We start from the raw sequence: 16,499 nt of genomic DNA, 5'->3' as shown, positions 1-16,499 counted from the left end.
CTAAACTTAATTTTTTCTTAAAACTCACTCCGGACTGGACATTCCTTCGCCATGGTGAGAGTCAGGCTTTCGTTCTAACTGCTGAACAGAATCAATTATTTAAAACGTGAGACCGTCTGATCAAACACAGCATTTTTGAGTCTTCTTCATAGAAGAAGGAACTTTTAATGAAAGTCACAGTACAAACGTTTTACTGCATTGTCTTTGGAGCGTTACTATTGCCCTTTAGTCAAAAACATCTCTTGTTTTTGAACTCTTGTTCTTTGTTTTCTGGGGCGGCCCTGATGAGTGCCAGTTCCATCATTACAATGTTTTTGACGGTCTTTGCTGTAACTGCACTTGAAAAATATTTTCAAAAAACTTATTTTTTCTCTTAATTGTTTCTCATAAAGCTGTTTCTATCTAAGCAAGAGGTGCTACTTTGAATAATGTCAAATTATTAAACATATTCTGGTTTGTTTAACACTTTACTGGTTACTAAATCATTCCATATGTGTTTCTTCATAGTTTGGATGACTTTAGTATTAGTTTTACAGTGCAGGACATTTTAAATAACGAAAAAACATTGAATTTAAGGTGTGTCTAAATGTTTGCCTTCAAAGAAAACTGTGTAAAATATACAAAACGTTATTAAAAGTGAAAATTAATGTATTCATACGTTCATGGCCTGAGTAAATGTTGAATATTGTATTGTTACACAGTGTTAGCATGACATTTAAGCAACTATGACGCGACACAATAGACTCGTTGTATTAAAATTGACTCCAATAGCAAAATAGTCTTAATTTGAATTAATGCTGTTAGTGAACATGGAGAGACGGTGCTTTATGATCTGTAAAGGTCAGCACAGAGGTCATCATGGCAACACAGTAATGTAGTAATGTAATGAACAGTCATTAGTGTTTATTAGGGTGGGCTGTGCTCTTTGTTTGGGTTGTGGGGAATCAGACATTAGCTCTGCTTGGGAAACTCTGGAGAAAAGCGTCTGCTGATGGAAAAACTGATGCGTTCCTGAGTGGAAACCCGGTGACTTGTATCTGGGAACAGTATGTCTTTGGTTTTATGGTTGAGCTGGAGGGTCTGAGCTGTAAAACCCCTCAGAGCGAAATGATTTCCTTTAAGCTCAAACAAACCTACGGTATAAAAGCGAGACCCTGCAGCTAGAGGCAGACGAGCACCAGCACCCGACCGGACACTGCTAAGCTTCAGCTCTCCACCAGCTCTCCACCACAGACTGAAGAAATGACCTCCTCATCTCTCCACCTCTCCCTCTCACTCATGTGCCTGCTGGTGACCGTGGGCCTCATATCATGTGGACGCTCCCACATGGTGCTCAATTCTCTGGAAGGCTCTCGTGGAGGTCCTGGTGGAGAGGAGGTAAGACCATCTGGATCTAGAGACCTGTAGATAAGTAGTACATGGTAGTAAAGAGGACAGTACTGAGTAGAACAGAGTGTTATAGGGTTAGTATAGGGGGTATACAATAATATAGGGATTATATAGTAGTGTATAGGATAGTATTGGGGATTGTACAGCAGTATAGGGTAGTATAGAGTAGTCTGGGTAGTATTGAGAAGTATGTAAGTAGTATATGATAGTGTAGAGGATAGTATTGGGAATTATAGAGTAGTATAGTGTAGTATACAGAAGTATGTAAGTAGTATATGGTAGCGTAGAGGATCGTTTTGGGGATTGTACAGTAGTGTAGGGTAGTATAGAGTAGTCTGGGTAGTATAGAAAAGTATGTAAGTAGTATAAGGAGTATACAATAGTATAGGAGAGTATATGGTAGTGGAGAGGATAGTATCGGATACTATACAAAATTATATAAGTAGTATAGGGAGTATACGATAGTATAGGGTAGTATATAGTAGTGTAGAGTATAGTATTGGGAACTATAGAGAGGTATATAAGTAGAATAAGAAGTATACAATAGTATAGGGGAACATATGGTAGTGTAGAGGATAGTATTGGGAATTATAGAGTAGTATAGTGTAGTATACAGAAGTATGTAAGTAGTATAAGGAGTATACAATAGTATAGGAGAGTATATGGTAGTGTAGAGGATAGTATCGGATACTATACAAAATTATATAAGTAGTATAGGGACTATACGATAGTATAGGGTAGTATATAGTAGTGTAGAGTATAGTATTGGGAATTATAGAGAGGTATATAAGTAGAATAAGAAGTATAGAATATTATAGGGGAACATATGGTAGTGTAGAGGATAGTATTGGGGATTATAGAGAGGTATATAAGTAGAATAAGAAGTATACAATGGTATAGGGGAACATATGGTAGTGTAGAGGATAGTATTGGGAATTATAGAGTAGTATAGTGTAGTATACAGAAGTATGTAAGTAGTATAAGGCGTATACAATAGTATATAAGAGTATGTGGTAGTGTAGAGGATAGTATCGGGTACTTTACAAAAGTATATAAGTAGTATAGGGAGTATACGATAGTATAGGGTAGTATATAGTAGTGTAGAGTATAGTATTGGGGATTATAGAGAGGTATATAAGTAGAATAAGAAGTATAGAATAGTATAGGGGAATATATGGTAGTGTAGAGGATAGTATTGGGGATTATAGAGAGGTATATAAGTGAAATAGGGAGTATACAATAGTATAGGGGAGTATATGGTAGTGTAGAGGATAGTATTGGGGATTGTAGAGTAGTATATAAGTGAAATAGGGAGTATACAATAGTATAGGGGAGTATATGGTAGTGTAGAGGATATTATTGGGGATTATAAAGTAGTATAGGGTAGTATAGAGAAGTATAAAAGCAACAGGGAGTATACAAAAGTAAAGGATAATATTGGGGATTATATAGTAGTATAGGGTAGTATAGATAAGTATATAAGGAACAGGGAGTATACGTTAGCTGGGGATTATAGAAAAGTATATAAGTAGAATAGGGAGTATGCAATAGTGTATAGGGAGTATATGGTGGTGTATAGACTATTATTGGGGATTGTAGAGCCATATATAAGTAGTATAGAGGGTATACAATTGTATAGGGTATTATATGGTATTATAGAAAGGTGTGTAAGTATTATAGTGTAGAGGATAGTATTTGGGTTTATAGAATAGTACAGAGTAGTATAGGATAGCAAAGAGATGTAAAAAAAAAATTGTATATGACTTATATGATAGTATAGGGGAGTATATGGTAGTGTAGAGTATAATACACAGCAAGTGTAGAATAGTGTATAAGAAGTGTAAGGGAGTATACAGTAGAAAAAAAGTAGTATAGGATTGGGGATAATAGAGTAGTATATAATAAGTATTGTATAGGGTTGTATAGGGAGTCTAGGATAGTGCAAGGTAGTATATGGGAAGTAAAGTTTAGAGTAGTATAGAATAGTAAAGAAGAGTTTAGTAGTATAGGGAAGTAAAGGGTAGTGTAGAGTGGAATATAAGGAAGTATAGAGTGATATATAAGTAGTTTATGGCAGTATAGGGGTGTATAGAGTAGTTTATATGTAACATATACAGAGAGTATAGGGTAGAGTATAGGACAGATCAGTCATTGAAAAAACTTGTATTTTTGCCATGTTCCTTCTGCATTAAAAAACTAAACAAAAGTAATGTTTTCTACTTTAAACGTCCAGATCCCTGAAAGATTTAACCTCCCTGACCTCCAGTGGATGCTCAGCAACGAGCTCTCACCTGTCCAGGTAGAAGAGCCCCCTCAGCTGGTCCGGAGAGACAACACTGTCACGCCCAAACCCGTCAACTGCATGAACTACTTCTGGAAGTCCAGGACGGCCTGCTGACCGACGTCCAGCAGTGTCCAGAAAGTGTCCCAGCCCAGCCTCTGTAATTTATGTGGTGATTGTAGCACTTGTAGGACTGAATGTTCCTCAGTCTCAGTATTATTCTGCTCTAAAGCACTAAAAATGCTGGAAATAAAGTGAATTTAGCATCAAAAGACAGGTCTGTGTGCTTTAATACTGATATTATTACTGACATTTACTGTATTTGTAGTGAAATTAATGAAAAATATTACAAAATGCATGTGTGAGGTAATAAAGAGACTTTTTTTAAAAGGCTTAAAAACCTTAACGTGATCTTGATGCACTACTTTTGGTTTAGTAAATAGACTTGAGTCGAAATCTTGTCAAAAAATGTTCCTCACACTCACAGATACACTTAAATTACAACTTTTTTTCTTCATAGAATCAAAAGGGGTGGCATCTGTGGCTCAAAGATGAACATTTAGCAAGAGAGTGACTAATCTTGTTCTTCACAAACATACAAAAAAGAGTTTTTTCTTAAGACATCACCCAAAAAACACAGTGTAGCAAAAATCATTAAATTCAGGATGCTCCAATCACTTCAATGGCCACAGGTGTATAAAGAAAGCACCGTGAGCCAGGCCTTCTCCACCAGAGACTGTATATAAAGATGGACGCCGTGTCGCCGTTCCCATTCATTCAGTGAAAATGAAGCCAAAATCTTCCGCCATGTTGGCGATCCTGATACCAGTTTCTGCGCAGTAGAGACCAGAGGAGGGAGAAAGACTGTGGAGAGCAGCCTACTCATTTAAATAACTCCGCCCCTGAGGGATGCCTCGAGGTCACAGGCTGCAGAGCGGTCTGTTATTGGCCCCGCCCATAACCAGCCCTTTTACAATAACCACACCTTTTTTGAATAATACTGAATAACCTTCTTAAAAAACGAATTCTGTGGTGATATAAAAATGAGACGATATAAGCAGAGGTTACAATAGCTGTTGCATTTAAATAAAGGAGGTAGAATTACAGTTTATTAGAAAAAAATGTGATTGAAAGTTTTTTGTTTTGCCATTGAAACCTATGGGGATGGGTGGAGTTACACAGCTTTCTGAAACCGAACAGCAGGGGGCGCCCGACCTGTGGTGGCTTCACTTTTGAGAGACGATGCTCTGTCCAGCTATACACAGTCTATGTTCTCCACCAACACCAGTGTCTGATTTCACAAATGTGCTTCTGGAAGAACTGTCAAATCTAATTCTCATAAACACATTCCTAAACCTTGTGGAAAGCTCATTAGTTAACCCTATGGATTAAGAATGGGATGTCAAATGCGTGTGAAGTCAGGCGAGCGAATACTTTTGGCAATATAGTGTATGTGAAAATTTTTACATTACTTTATTTCAGTAACTCAGTTGAAAATGTGAAACTCATATATTATATAGATGTATTAAACACAGAGTGGTCTATTTTACATGTTTATTTATTTTATTGTTAATATTGCTTAACCCAATTAATAAGACCAATTGGTACTTTTAACAGTGTGGGCAGTGTGAAGCCAAGTCCTGCTGGAAAATGAAATCTGCATCTCCATAAAAGTTGTCAGTAGCAGAGGGAAGCTGTAAGATATGAAGTGCTGTAAGATTTTGTGGGAAAACAAAACTGCACTGACTTTAGACTTGATAATAAAACACAGTGGATCAACACCAGCAGATGACAGACATGACTCTCCAAACCATCACTGATCATCAGTACATTTTACATTTCATTTAAAGTAAATCAAGGGATCAGATTCTGGAGGAAGAGTGGAGAGACACACAGTCCAAACTGCTCGAGGTCTAGTGTGAAGTTTCCACCAATCAGTGATGGTTTGGAGAGTCATGTCTGTCATCTGCTGGTGTTGGTCCACTGTGTTTTATTATCAAGTCTAAACTCAGTGCAGTTTTGTTTTCCCACAAAATCTTACAGCACTTCATATCTTACAGCTTCCCTCTGCTACTGACAACTTTTATAGAGATGAGGATTTCATTTTCCAGCAGGACTTGGCACACTGCCCACACTGCCAAAAGTATCAATTGGTCTTATTATTATATAATATTCAAATTTTCTGAGACACTGATTTTTGGGTTTTCATTGGCTGTAAGCTTCATAATCATCAACAATAAAAGAAATAAACTCTTAAAATAGATCACTCTGTGTTTAATACATCTATATAATATATGAGTTTCACATTTTGAACTGGATTACAGTATCAGTGATATATAATCAAAATAGGTTCTTCTATGGAATTACACACTAGACCACTTAAAGCATCTTCATGTTTTATAATATATATTTGTGATGTCATTTTTTTTTTAAGTACAATGCATAGAATTTCTATTAACAAATGAAACGTGTTCTTATATCCTGATATCTTTAAAAGTACAAAATTCACAGAGATGAATATGCATTTAAATTGAGGACAAAAAAAAAAAAAAAAAAAAAAAAAACATCTAACAGCCAAACGGTTACCATCAAATAGACTAAACACACTCTTACTGTACAACTGTTCATTATTTAGGGTACGCTTTACTGTAACTGAATATAGAGAAAAATTAAAAATGTAAAATTACTGTACAGAAAAGGTAAAATGTTCAAGAACATCAACGCTGGTGAAAATGCATTTGCTGACCAACATCAAGGCCATTATCAGGTAAGGATGGGTTTGGTCCTTATCTTCTCATGAAGTTCTTCTCCAGGGAGGCAGAGGTTCTCTGAATGGAGTGAATGTTTCGTTTCACTCGGTCCTCCACGGTGGAGGTGGCAGCACTCTCCAGCTTCATGTTGCTGTGCGGAGAAAAAGAAAATAAAGAATAAGATAATAAATACAGTGGATTCCTCATTAGGGTTGGTTGAAATTTGCAGTGGTTGAAATTCTATACACTGTATTTTTTGCACTAATAGGCGCATTCGAATTATAAGGTGCTTTATGCGACACTAGTAAGGAACAGGGGTGTCGCCACGTTTTCCTTCTAATTCAGCTAATAAAGCTATGTAAATAGAACAGTAATTCCTAAATAAACATTTTCTTTTAAAGTCAATCAAGCGCTAGATGTTAAACTACACAGATTTCTCTCCTGAAAACTGGATTTTATTTGGGTGAGTAAATCGCTTTCCTTTATTTACAGGTATGCTTAGCCTTCTAAATTTCTCCAGCACTAAGGCTGGAGTATTAGAATTAGCCGTTAACTGCTAGCGCTAGCCAGGGTTATCAGCAGGCTACAGTCCGATAATACTCACCTCTGAACAGCGAAAAAGCTAGTGCCTATTACATTTAGCAGCTAATGCTAATGCTAATGTTCCAGCAGTGCTAGCTGGGGGTAGTAGGAGGCTACATCCCAATAACTCACCTCAGAACGGCACAAGAGCTAGCACTTAGCATGATTAGCAGCTGATGCTAATGCTAATGCTGCTCCAGCCTCGGTGCTGGAGAAACCTTTACTTTTGTTATCTTTGTCTCACAAAATTGAACAATATATGAAGAAATCTGACTTTATTAGCAGCTAAAAAATAAAAAAAAAGGTCTATAGTTACTGCTCTTGAAGTTTTTTTGCACCTCGTATCCAGAGTTTTAGAGAGTTTTATCTCTTGTGCCCATTCTGGGCCCATTTGTGGGACGAGAGGAGCTGTGGATCGATTGCGCAATTACTTTCTTCTCTTTTTCTCCGAGTGAATAATTGCTGTTTGCTGTTGTTTTTCTATTATTCTCATATAATAAAAACTCTCTCATACAGTGAGGAACAGCAGCAGGAGCTTCTCAGATAAAGAGCTGTTCTCATTTCTCTCCAGGAAGGACAGAACGAGACAAGCGTTTGACTCCACAGAGTTGAGCTACCATTACTCCAGTGTGTTAGCTTGTTATGCTAACTAGCTAGCATTAGCTAGCGAGCTGTATCTGCTTCCTCGGCAGTGCTGTTCTATATATGGTGCTCCGCAGCGCCTCTAGTGGTATGAATGAACTGGTATACCATCCAGCACTACAACAGGATCTAAACTAGAGTCTCCTTTCAGTTACAGCACAGATTTCCCTAATAAACAAATAAAAAAAAACATCCATCTGCAGTTTAAACACTTGTATGTATTATTTTATGAAGTGTGTGATTCTATACTGATACTCACTGTATGAAGCTGGCATGCTGGCTGTGTTTAGCATCATCCCGGGCTTTGTCCTGTTCGTCCTGTCGTTTGTATTTCTTCACGTTGCTCTCTCTTTCCTCCTCTCGGTCACGAGCGAAGCCCATCATCTCCTTCCTCTTCCTCTCCAGCTCTTCAGCCGAGAGACGCCTGACAGACAAAAAAAAAAAAGACATTTATTTATTCAGCCCATGTTTGCTGTTAGGTCTTTATGACTGACAAACAATGGGATAATCCGGTAAATAAATAGAAACTAAACAATGCAGCTCCTGCAGAAACTGTGCAAACACTTTTCGCAGTACTGAAAAGCAAGAAAAAAAAAGTGCAACCATACAGATTCACCAAGTCAGATTGGATCATACAGCAGATCATAAAACTACATTATTAGTTCTTTGATTGCGCCAAATTTGGTGATTATAATTAAAAAAAAAAACATATAAAGATTTTTTTGCATTATAAGGTGCATTATCAATAAATGTCTATTTTCTGGTTTATTTTCATCTATAAGGCACACCAGATTATAAGACACCTTAAACAACACTAGTAAGGAACATGGGTGTTGCCATGTTTTCCTTCTAATTCAGCAAGTAAAGCTAAGCTTTTATTAAAAAAAAAAAAAAAAAAAAAAAAAAAAAACAAGTGCTGGATGTTGATCTACACAGATTTCTCTCCTGAAAACTGTTTATTTGGGTGAGTAAAGCATTTCCGTTTTTCAGTAAGCTTAGATTTCCAGATTTCCACTAAGGCTGGGTGCAGCAGCATTAGCATTAGTGGCTAACTGCTGTTAGCGCTATTAAATGCCTCCTGATAGCGCTGTACTGAGGAACCCTGAGTGTTCTGGTAAGCCAGGGCGACATTAGGTAGCAGTTTGTCCCACGTAGCTTATTTTCACACGGTAAAACAGCACATTTAGTGGCTAATTCTAATGCTGCTCCAGCAGTGCTAGCCAGGGTTAGAAGCAGGCTATAGACCAATAATACTCACCTCTGAACAGAAAAAGAGCAAATGCTTAGTGCGGTTAGCGGCCAATGCTAATGCTGTTCCAGCAGTGCTAGCCGGGGTTAGCAGCAGGCTACAGGCCGATATTACTTTGAACGGCAAAAGTGCTAGCTCTTAGAGCAGTTAGCAGCTAATGCTAATACTGCTCCAGTCTTGGTGCTGGAGAATCTTTACTGAAACTCCTGTATAACTCTGTACTTCAGCAGAGTGACTTTACTGCTCCTTAATACCTGACTGACTGATAGAATTCATACTAAGGAGCACCGGATTATAAGTCACACTGATGATCTTCGGGAAAATTAAAGGATTATAAGAGCATCTTATAGCAATAAAATATGGTAATAAAAAAAGAAAAATGACGGCCTTTTGCTTTTTATTAAAACCAGTCCTAAATTACATATACACTGTATTAAAGCCAAAAGTATCTTGTGTATGAATCACGTTTAGTAGGAACTGGTAAAACGTACTTGCTGTAGTTAGTGGTCTGGGGTCTATGGTAGCGCTCTCTGTGTCTGGGGGGGCTGGGGGCTTTAGCTTTAGACTTCCTGTCTGAATCATGAGATGAATGGTGGTTCCTCTCGTCTCGGTGACGCAGTGGAGAGCGACTCCTGTCTCTGCGGTGATCAGAGTGGGAGGATTCTGATGAATGATGGGACTTGCTTGCTGGTAACTGCATTAAAACACAAATCAATATACATTAAAACACATATGTGGAGTCACAATAATTACATTATTGACTTACAGTACAATATATGGACTAGTGTTGAATGATATACCGATACTAGAAAAGTATCACAATATTTGTCTATAAAAATGTTACAATTATCCATTTATTTAGTACCGGCTTTAGCTTAAAAACTCCTCAACACATCAGCATAAAGCATTTACTAGTGCATCTCAAAAAATTTAAATATAATTGAAAAGTTGCTTTATTTCAGTAATTCAGTTAAAAATGTGAAACTCATATATTACATAAATGTATTAAACACAGAGTGATCTATTTTAAGCGTTTTTTTCTTTTATTGTTGATGATGACGACTTACAGCCAATGAAAACCCAAAAATCAGTGTCTCAGACAATTCGAATATTATACAGTATAAGAGCAATTGGTACTTTTGGCAGTGTGGGCAGTGTGCCAAGTCCTGCTGGAAAATGAAATCCACAACTACATAAAAGTTGTCAGTAGCAGAGGGAAGCTGTAAGATATGAAGTGCTGTAAGATTTTGTGGGAAGTGGATCAACACCAGCAGATGACAGACATGACTCTCCAAACCATCACTGATCATCAGTACATTTTACATTTCATTTGTAAATCAAGGGATCAGAGTCTGGAGGAAGAGTGGAGAGACACACAGTCCAAACTGCTCGAGGTCTAGTGTGAAGTTTCCACATGTAACTGCACATTCATTTAAAAAATGAAGAAGACTTGATGGAAAGACGTACCTGGAGTCCATATCCGGGTTTGTGGTGTGAATGAGAATTGCTGGAAACTCCATTCTCTTCCTTCGACCTGCTGACAAAAAAAAAAAGTTTCAATAAGCTTCAGATTTAGATTAAACAGGCTGAATATATTATACAAAATAAGAGACCACTTAAAAATGATGAGTTTCTTTGATTTTACCAAATTGAAATCCTCTGGAATATAATCAAGAGGAAGATGGATGATCACAAGCCAACAAACCACCAAACTGAACTGCTTGAATTTTTGCACCAGGAGTAAAGCAGCATAAAGTTATCCAAAAGCAGTGTGTAAGACTGGTGGAGGAGAACATGATGCCAAGATGCATAATTAAAAATTGTGATTAAAAATCAGGGTTATTCCACCAAATATTGATTATCTCTGAACTTTATGAATATAAACTTGTTTTCTCTCCATTATTTGAGGTCTAAAAGCTCTGCACCTTTTTTTTATTTCAGCCATTTCTCATTTTTATAGAATAAAACAAGAATGTTCATTTTACTCAAACACATACCTACAAATATGAAAATCTACAATAAAAACTAAAAACTAAATTATAGTTCAGTGTTAACATTTACCTATGCTTCCGATCTTCCTCATCGGAGCTGGAACTCCTCCTTTTGTGCTTCTTCTCTTTCCTCCTTTCCTTCTCCTCCCTCTTCTCCTTCTTGTCCTTCTTCCTCTTCTTCTTCTTGTCCTTTTCCTTCTCCAGATTCTGACGCAGCTGTGGAAGAAGACGAATGAGAGTTCATTATACTTTTAGTATTAATATATTATTCGTTTATATATTAGTATTAATGCTGAAAGATAAAAATGTGCAAGCTCACCATTTTCTGAATTTCCTTCATTTTCACAGGGTTTGTGAGAACGCTTCTCTTTTTGTCCTCCTCTCGTTTACTGAAAAAGGAAGAAAGAGGCTTTATTATACACAGAATAAAGATTTTTGTGCAATAAATAATATATATATTTTTTCATTATTTTAAAATGTTCTGCATTGTAGATTAATACTAATGTCATCCAAACTATGGAAAAAGTATCTGTCTGTCTGTCTGTCTGTCTATCTAGTTTAGATAGAGACACTTTATTAGGTAGAGTCTTTAAAAAAAAAAGTTTAGAAAAAAGAAGAATTTCAAGAGCTTTTTTTTGGTTTTGCACATCACTGCTGGATTTTCTGAGTCAGTTTTATGAGGTAGAGTCACCTGGAATTCAGGCTTTCAGTTAACAGCTGTGCTGAACTCATCAAGAGTTAATTACTTGAATTTCTTGTCTCTTAATAAAGTGTTTGAGAGCATCAGTTAAAGTAAAGTAGTGAAGAGGTAGAGTTACAGGTATACAGTGAATAGTGAATATTTGAGTAATGTTCTAATTCAGATTATGAGAAGCAACAACTACTCAACTAAGTAAAGAAAAAAATGACTAAGAAAAAATAAAGGTCAGTCAATCTGAAAAGAAGAATTTCGAGAACTTAGAAAGTGTCCTCAAGCGCAGACAACACAAATACCATCAAAAACGTTAGAATGATAGAACTGGCACTCATCAGGACTGCCCCATGAAAGGAAGAGCAAGATAAACCTCTGTTATACAGGATAAATTCATCAGAGACACCAGCCTGAAATTAAATGTAAATTAAATTACATAAAGCTGTAAAAGAGGCAGGAACTCACCGGATCTCGAAGAGCGGATCCTCCCTGATCTTAGCAGCCATGTCCAGGTTGGAGGCGGCAGTGGTGGGGTTGAATATGGAGCCGGGCAGGAGGCCGGTCTCGCTGGAGGGGCCGCTCTCGGGCTCCTCGTACTGCTGCAGGATCTGCTTATCGACAGGACGCCCCAGCAGGTACTCCTCACGAGAGATCTGTCCCGCCGGGCCCTGATACATCCAGTCCAGACGCTCATCCTTCTTCCTGAAATCAATATTGACAAAGTACAGTTTAATTTTTGGAATAGTTTAATCACCCTTCACTGTGAAAACTGGAACAGAGTAGGGCTGGGCGATATGGTCCTAAAACAATATCACAATTTTTCGGGGGGTATTTTTGTGATAACAATATTTTTGATTGCTATGAGAAAACATAGATTTAAAAAAATTAATAATTTCAAGAATACACTCCTGAAACTGTATGAAGGCGATATTTTTGCATATATATGAAATGATACTGAACATATATACAGTGGCGTGAAAAAAGTATTTGCCCCTTACAGATTTCTTTTGTTTTTGCAGTTTTGTCATACAGATATTTTTCAGATTATCAAATAAACTTTGATATCAGGCAAAGATAACCTAAATAAATATAAAAAGCACTTTTAAAATGATGATTTCATTTATTAAGGGAAAAAAAAACTATCCAAATCAAAACCAAAATCGAGCAGTTTGGACTGTGTGTCTCTCCACTCTTCCTCCAGACTCTGATCCTTGATTTACTTTAAATGAAATGTAACATTTACTGATGATCAGTGATGGTTTGGAGAGACATGTCTGTCATCTGCTGGTGTTGGTCCACTGTGTTTTATTATCAAGTCTAAAGTCAGTGCAGTTTTGTTTTCCCACAAAATCTTACAGCACTTCATATCTTACAGCTTCCCTCTGCTACTGACAACTTTTATGAAGATGCAGATTTCATTTTCCAGCAGGACTTGGCTTCACACTGCCCACACTGCCAAAAGTACCAATTGGTCTTATATAATATTCAAATATTCTGAGAGACTGATTTTTGGGTTTTCATTGGCAGTAAGCTTCATAATCAACAATAAAAGAAATAAAAACTTAAAATAGATCACTCTGTGTGTTTAATACATCTATATAATATATGAGTTTTCACATTTTTAACTGAACTACTGAAATTAAGTAACTTTTAAATGATATTCTAATTTTAATACATTATTAATAATTAATAATCACATGAACTTATGTTATATGAACTATAAATGGCACCACTAACAAAGAAAGATTTAAAAAACCTACTAATTAACTCACTTTAGAGCGCCGGTCTCCTGAGCGAATCTGGTGATTTCTTCTCGAGCTCGTTCCTCCTTCAGCTCCTTCTGCAGCTCCTCGATCTTCTTCCGTTCAGCTTCATGCTTTTGCTCGGCTTTCCACACCCGCTCGATGTTCTTCAGAGTCTGCGGGTGCCAGCTCTTCTTCAGATTCTGAGAAATAAAAAAAGATAAATCCTTCAAACTTTAGGCATATGATATGATACAGGGTGCAAGAACTAAATAAACTAGATACATTCAATTTGATATCATAAAATTCAGCTAGATCTTCTGAGACAGCAGGTTGGAGAAATATATACTGGATATTTATATGCTTTAGAACAAAACAAAAAATCAGATGCTGTTTCTAAATGAATATGAACTTGTTTTCAGTGAATTATTCAAGGTCTGAAAGCCTATTTTTTATTATTTTGACAATTTCTCATTTTCTGTAAATAAATGCTCCAAATGACAACATTTTTATTTGAAATTGTTGTCCGTAGTTTATAGAATAAGACAACAATTTTATTTTACTTAAACATAAACCTATAGATAGCAAAATCAGAAAAAATAATCATTTTGAAGTGCTCTAGTTTTTTTTTTTAATCAGTATATGGGTAAAATTAATACAAGGTATTTATTTTAAGGTATAATTTCAGTTACATCTAAACATCCATACCTTTAACAGACTAAATATCAACAGATTTAAATAAACTGAGGAGGAACACAAAAACTACATCTACAATCTTTTTTTTCGCCAATATAAAAGACAAACACATATCAGATGAGCATTAAATATTTTTCTTTTCTTTTTTAATTTATTTATTTTTTACAAGCTGTCTGTGACCCGCCCAGAACGTTTCTGCGTCATTACAATGGTGAAACTGGCACTTATCAGGATTGGTATTGATGTTTCTATATTTATATATTTATTTAGGTGGAAGACAACAACTACATGTATAATCTTTTTTTTTTAATATAAAAGACGAGTACAAAATCAGATGAGCATTAATTATTTTTTTTTAATGTTTAAAAAATATATTTAAAGAAACGTGTCCGCAAAGTTATAATGATAAAACTGACATTAATCAAGACTAGTATTGTTGTTTCTAAGTGAATATAATCTTATTTTCTTTGCATTATTTGATCTCTGAAAGCGTCTTAGGGTAATTTTAGCCATTTCTCATTTTCTGTATATAAATGATCTAAATGACTTAAATATTTTTATTTAGAATTTGGGAGAAATGTTTTCTGTAGTTTAAAGAATAAAACAACAATGTTCATTTTACTCAAACATAAAGCGATAATGGCTTTATAGAGGAAAAATGAATAAAAGGCATTAATTTTAAGGTAGTATTGAGACATTTTACAGCTTATCAACAGAGTAAATATTAATAAATCCAACCTTACCGTGTTTAAACAGATACAACGGCTAAATTACAGATTTTTACAAGACATTAGAGACTTAAACCCTCAGAAATCACACTAACCAGATCTCCTCCTCCCATACTGACGGATACAGTTCAGTAAAAAGCGATTAAATGCGTTTAAATCGCTTAATTTCGGCTCAAAACGGGGATTTATTCTCGTCTGTTTCCTTCACACCGCCGCCATCTTTGTTGTGGAAGTCAGCGCGAGCGTACATCGCCACATCCTGCGCCCTCAGGACCCCTGTGGGTATCCGTTACATCTGCCTGATTTATTTAGCGAATTGTTCATATAAATATACTTTTATATACTGTATAATTCTCCATTATATTAATTATCCATGCAGTTCTGTGTTCACTGAATACCGCCAATAACGTGAACAATAACTGTACTTTTTTAAACTATTATTCTATTTTATTGTTATTTTGTCTGAATATCTGAAAAATATATTTAATCAAAAAACAAACCTTCTCAAACGAATTCTACAATAATAATAATAATAATAATAATAATAATAATAATAATAATAATAATAATAATAATAATAATAATAATAATATGTGTTATTTTTATTGTTTTAAATGTAAATGTAAATATATTTTTGCTATTTTTATTTTATCTAAATAGCTTAAAAATATTTTTAATCCAAAAACAAACCTTCTAAAACTAAAACTATAGTGAACTAATGTTCACTAAATACGGTGAACAATGTTAACAATATTTAACATTTGTTGCATTCTTTCTATTATTATTATTTTTTATTATTCTTTTTTTTTAAATAAATTTCTTATTATTATTTTGTCTAAATACCGTACAAAACATTTTTAATCCCAAAACAAACCTTCTGAAATTAACATTAAAGTGAACTAATGTTCACTGAAAACCATAAATTTTTTTGCAATCTTTCTATTTATTTTTTAGTCAGTAAGTTATTTATTATTTTTTTCTGAATGCCTTAAACATTTTTAATCCCAAAAAAACCCTTCTGAAACTAATACTAAAATGAAATAATGTTCACTGAATATCCTGGACAATGTGAACATTTATTTTTTTTTTTTGCAATCTTTCTATCTTATTTATTTATTTATTCTTTTGTCTGAATACCTTAAACATGTTTAACTCAAAAACAAACCTTCTAAAAACTATTATTTTTTCTTGCTGCACAAAAAAGTTATTAACGTAAATAAAATAAATAAAATCCTAAAAAAGGACGCATATTAATACCTTATATATTGCTTGCTAACTGATACATTGAAACAAGCTATAATTCTGATTTACTCTATTTATTTTATTATATATTTATTTACATTCAACAGGAAACTAATAGTGAAGCAGGAATGTGCAGAGGAACTGAATTGATTCAACACTGACTAGATCGAGTAATTTCTTCTGCTTTAACTGAAGAGTTGTGCAGTATCTCTCCCAACTGGCTGTAAAGGAAAAAAAAAAACTATTACTTCATACTTTTGCATTCAGAATATCCTGTATTGCCAAAAGTATCCTGCTCTTCCTTTCGTGGGGCGGACCTGATGAGTGCCAGTTTTATCATTATAACATTTTTGATGGTGTTTGCAGTTACTACACTGTTCTTGAAAAGTCTCATATTGACTGACCTAATTTGACAATGGAAGAGACTAAAGTCTTCGCATTCTGGTCTGATTATCACCCATCACTGCTAAAACGTAACGTGAGCATAGGGACATGCATGATGTCACTGTGCTTGGA

The 16,499-nt window shown here is 35.3% G+C and overlaps 2 protein-coding genes across 3 annotated transcripts; one reads left to right on the top strand and one right to left on the bottom strand.

Annotated features, from left to right (window-relative positions):
• The first annotated feature begins 1,154 nt into the window (after positions 1 to 1,154).
• On the top strand, positions 1,155 to 3,942 carry sst2 (somatostatin 2). The gene is made up of 2 exons (XM_007242600.4): positions 1,155 to 1,377; positions 3,623 to 3,942. Exons 1-2 carry the CDS (start codon positions 1,243 to 1,245, stop codon positions 3,785 to 3,787), a joined length of 300 nt encoding a protein of 99 aa, XP_007242662.1. The 5' UTR covers positions 1,155 to 1,242; the 3' UTR covers positions 3,788 to 3,942.
• Positions 3,943 to 6,049: 2,107 nt separating this feature from the next.
• Positions 6,050 to 14,990, bottom strand: cwc25 (CWC25 spliceosome associated protein homolog). 2 transcript variants are annotated; one of them, XM_022678626.2, is made up of 9 exons: positions 14,837 to 14,990; positions 13,348 to 13,520; positions 12,041 to 12,277; positions 11,204 to 11,273; positions 10,955 to 11,100; positions 10,361 to 10,430; positions 9,385 to 9,587; positions 7,904 to 8,068; positions 6,050 to 6,571 (listed from the first exon to the last, which is right to left on the bottom strand). In XM_022678626.2, the coding sequence occupies exons 1-9, from the start codon at positions 14,852 to 14,854 to the stop codon at positions 6,457 to 6,459; spliced, it is 1,197 nt and encodes a 398-aa protein (XP_022534347.1). In that variant the 5' UTR covers positions 14,855 to 14,990; the 3' UTR covers positions 6,050 to 6,456. The 2 variants fall into 2 exon arrangements, with proteins under 2 accessions (XP_022534347.1, XP_022534348.1); XM_022678627.2 differs by having other exon boundaries at positions 10,361 to 10,427.
• Positions 14,991 to 16,499: the final 1,509 nt, after the last annotated feature.

The sequence above is a fragment of the Astyanax mexicanus genome, chromosome 4 (assembly GCF_023375975.1).
Source record: "Astyanax mexicanus isolate ESR-SI-001 chromosome 4, AstMex3_surface, whole genome shotgun sequence".
Lineage (NCBI taxonomy): Eukaryota > Metazoa > Chordata > Actinopteri > Characiformes > Acestrorhamphidae > Astyanax > Astyanax mexicanus.
The sequence above is the reverse complement of the archived record's forward strand: the minus strand, read 5'-3'. Positions and strand labels throughout refer to the sequence as shown.

Coding starts and splice junctions, on each gene's coding strand:
- sst2 (XM_007242600.4), top strand. CDS start 1,243: ATGACCTCCTCATCTCTCCACCTCTCCCTCTCACTCATGTGCCTGCTG. Junction 1,378..3,622: donor GAGGTCCTGGTGGAGAGGAG/GTAAGACCATCT, acceptor TTAAACGTCCAG/ATCCCTGAAAGATTTAACCT.
- cwc25 (XM_022678626.2), bottom strand. Junction 10,431..10,954: donor GAGGAAGATCGGAAGCATAG/GTAAATGTTAAC, acceptor TTTTTTTGTCAG/CAGGTCGAAGGAAGAGAATG. Junction 8,069..9,384: donor CAGACCACTAACTACAGCAA/GTACGTTTTACC, acceptor TTTGTCTGTCAG/GCGTCTCTCGGCTGAAGAGC.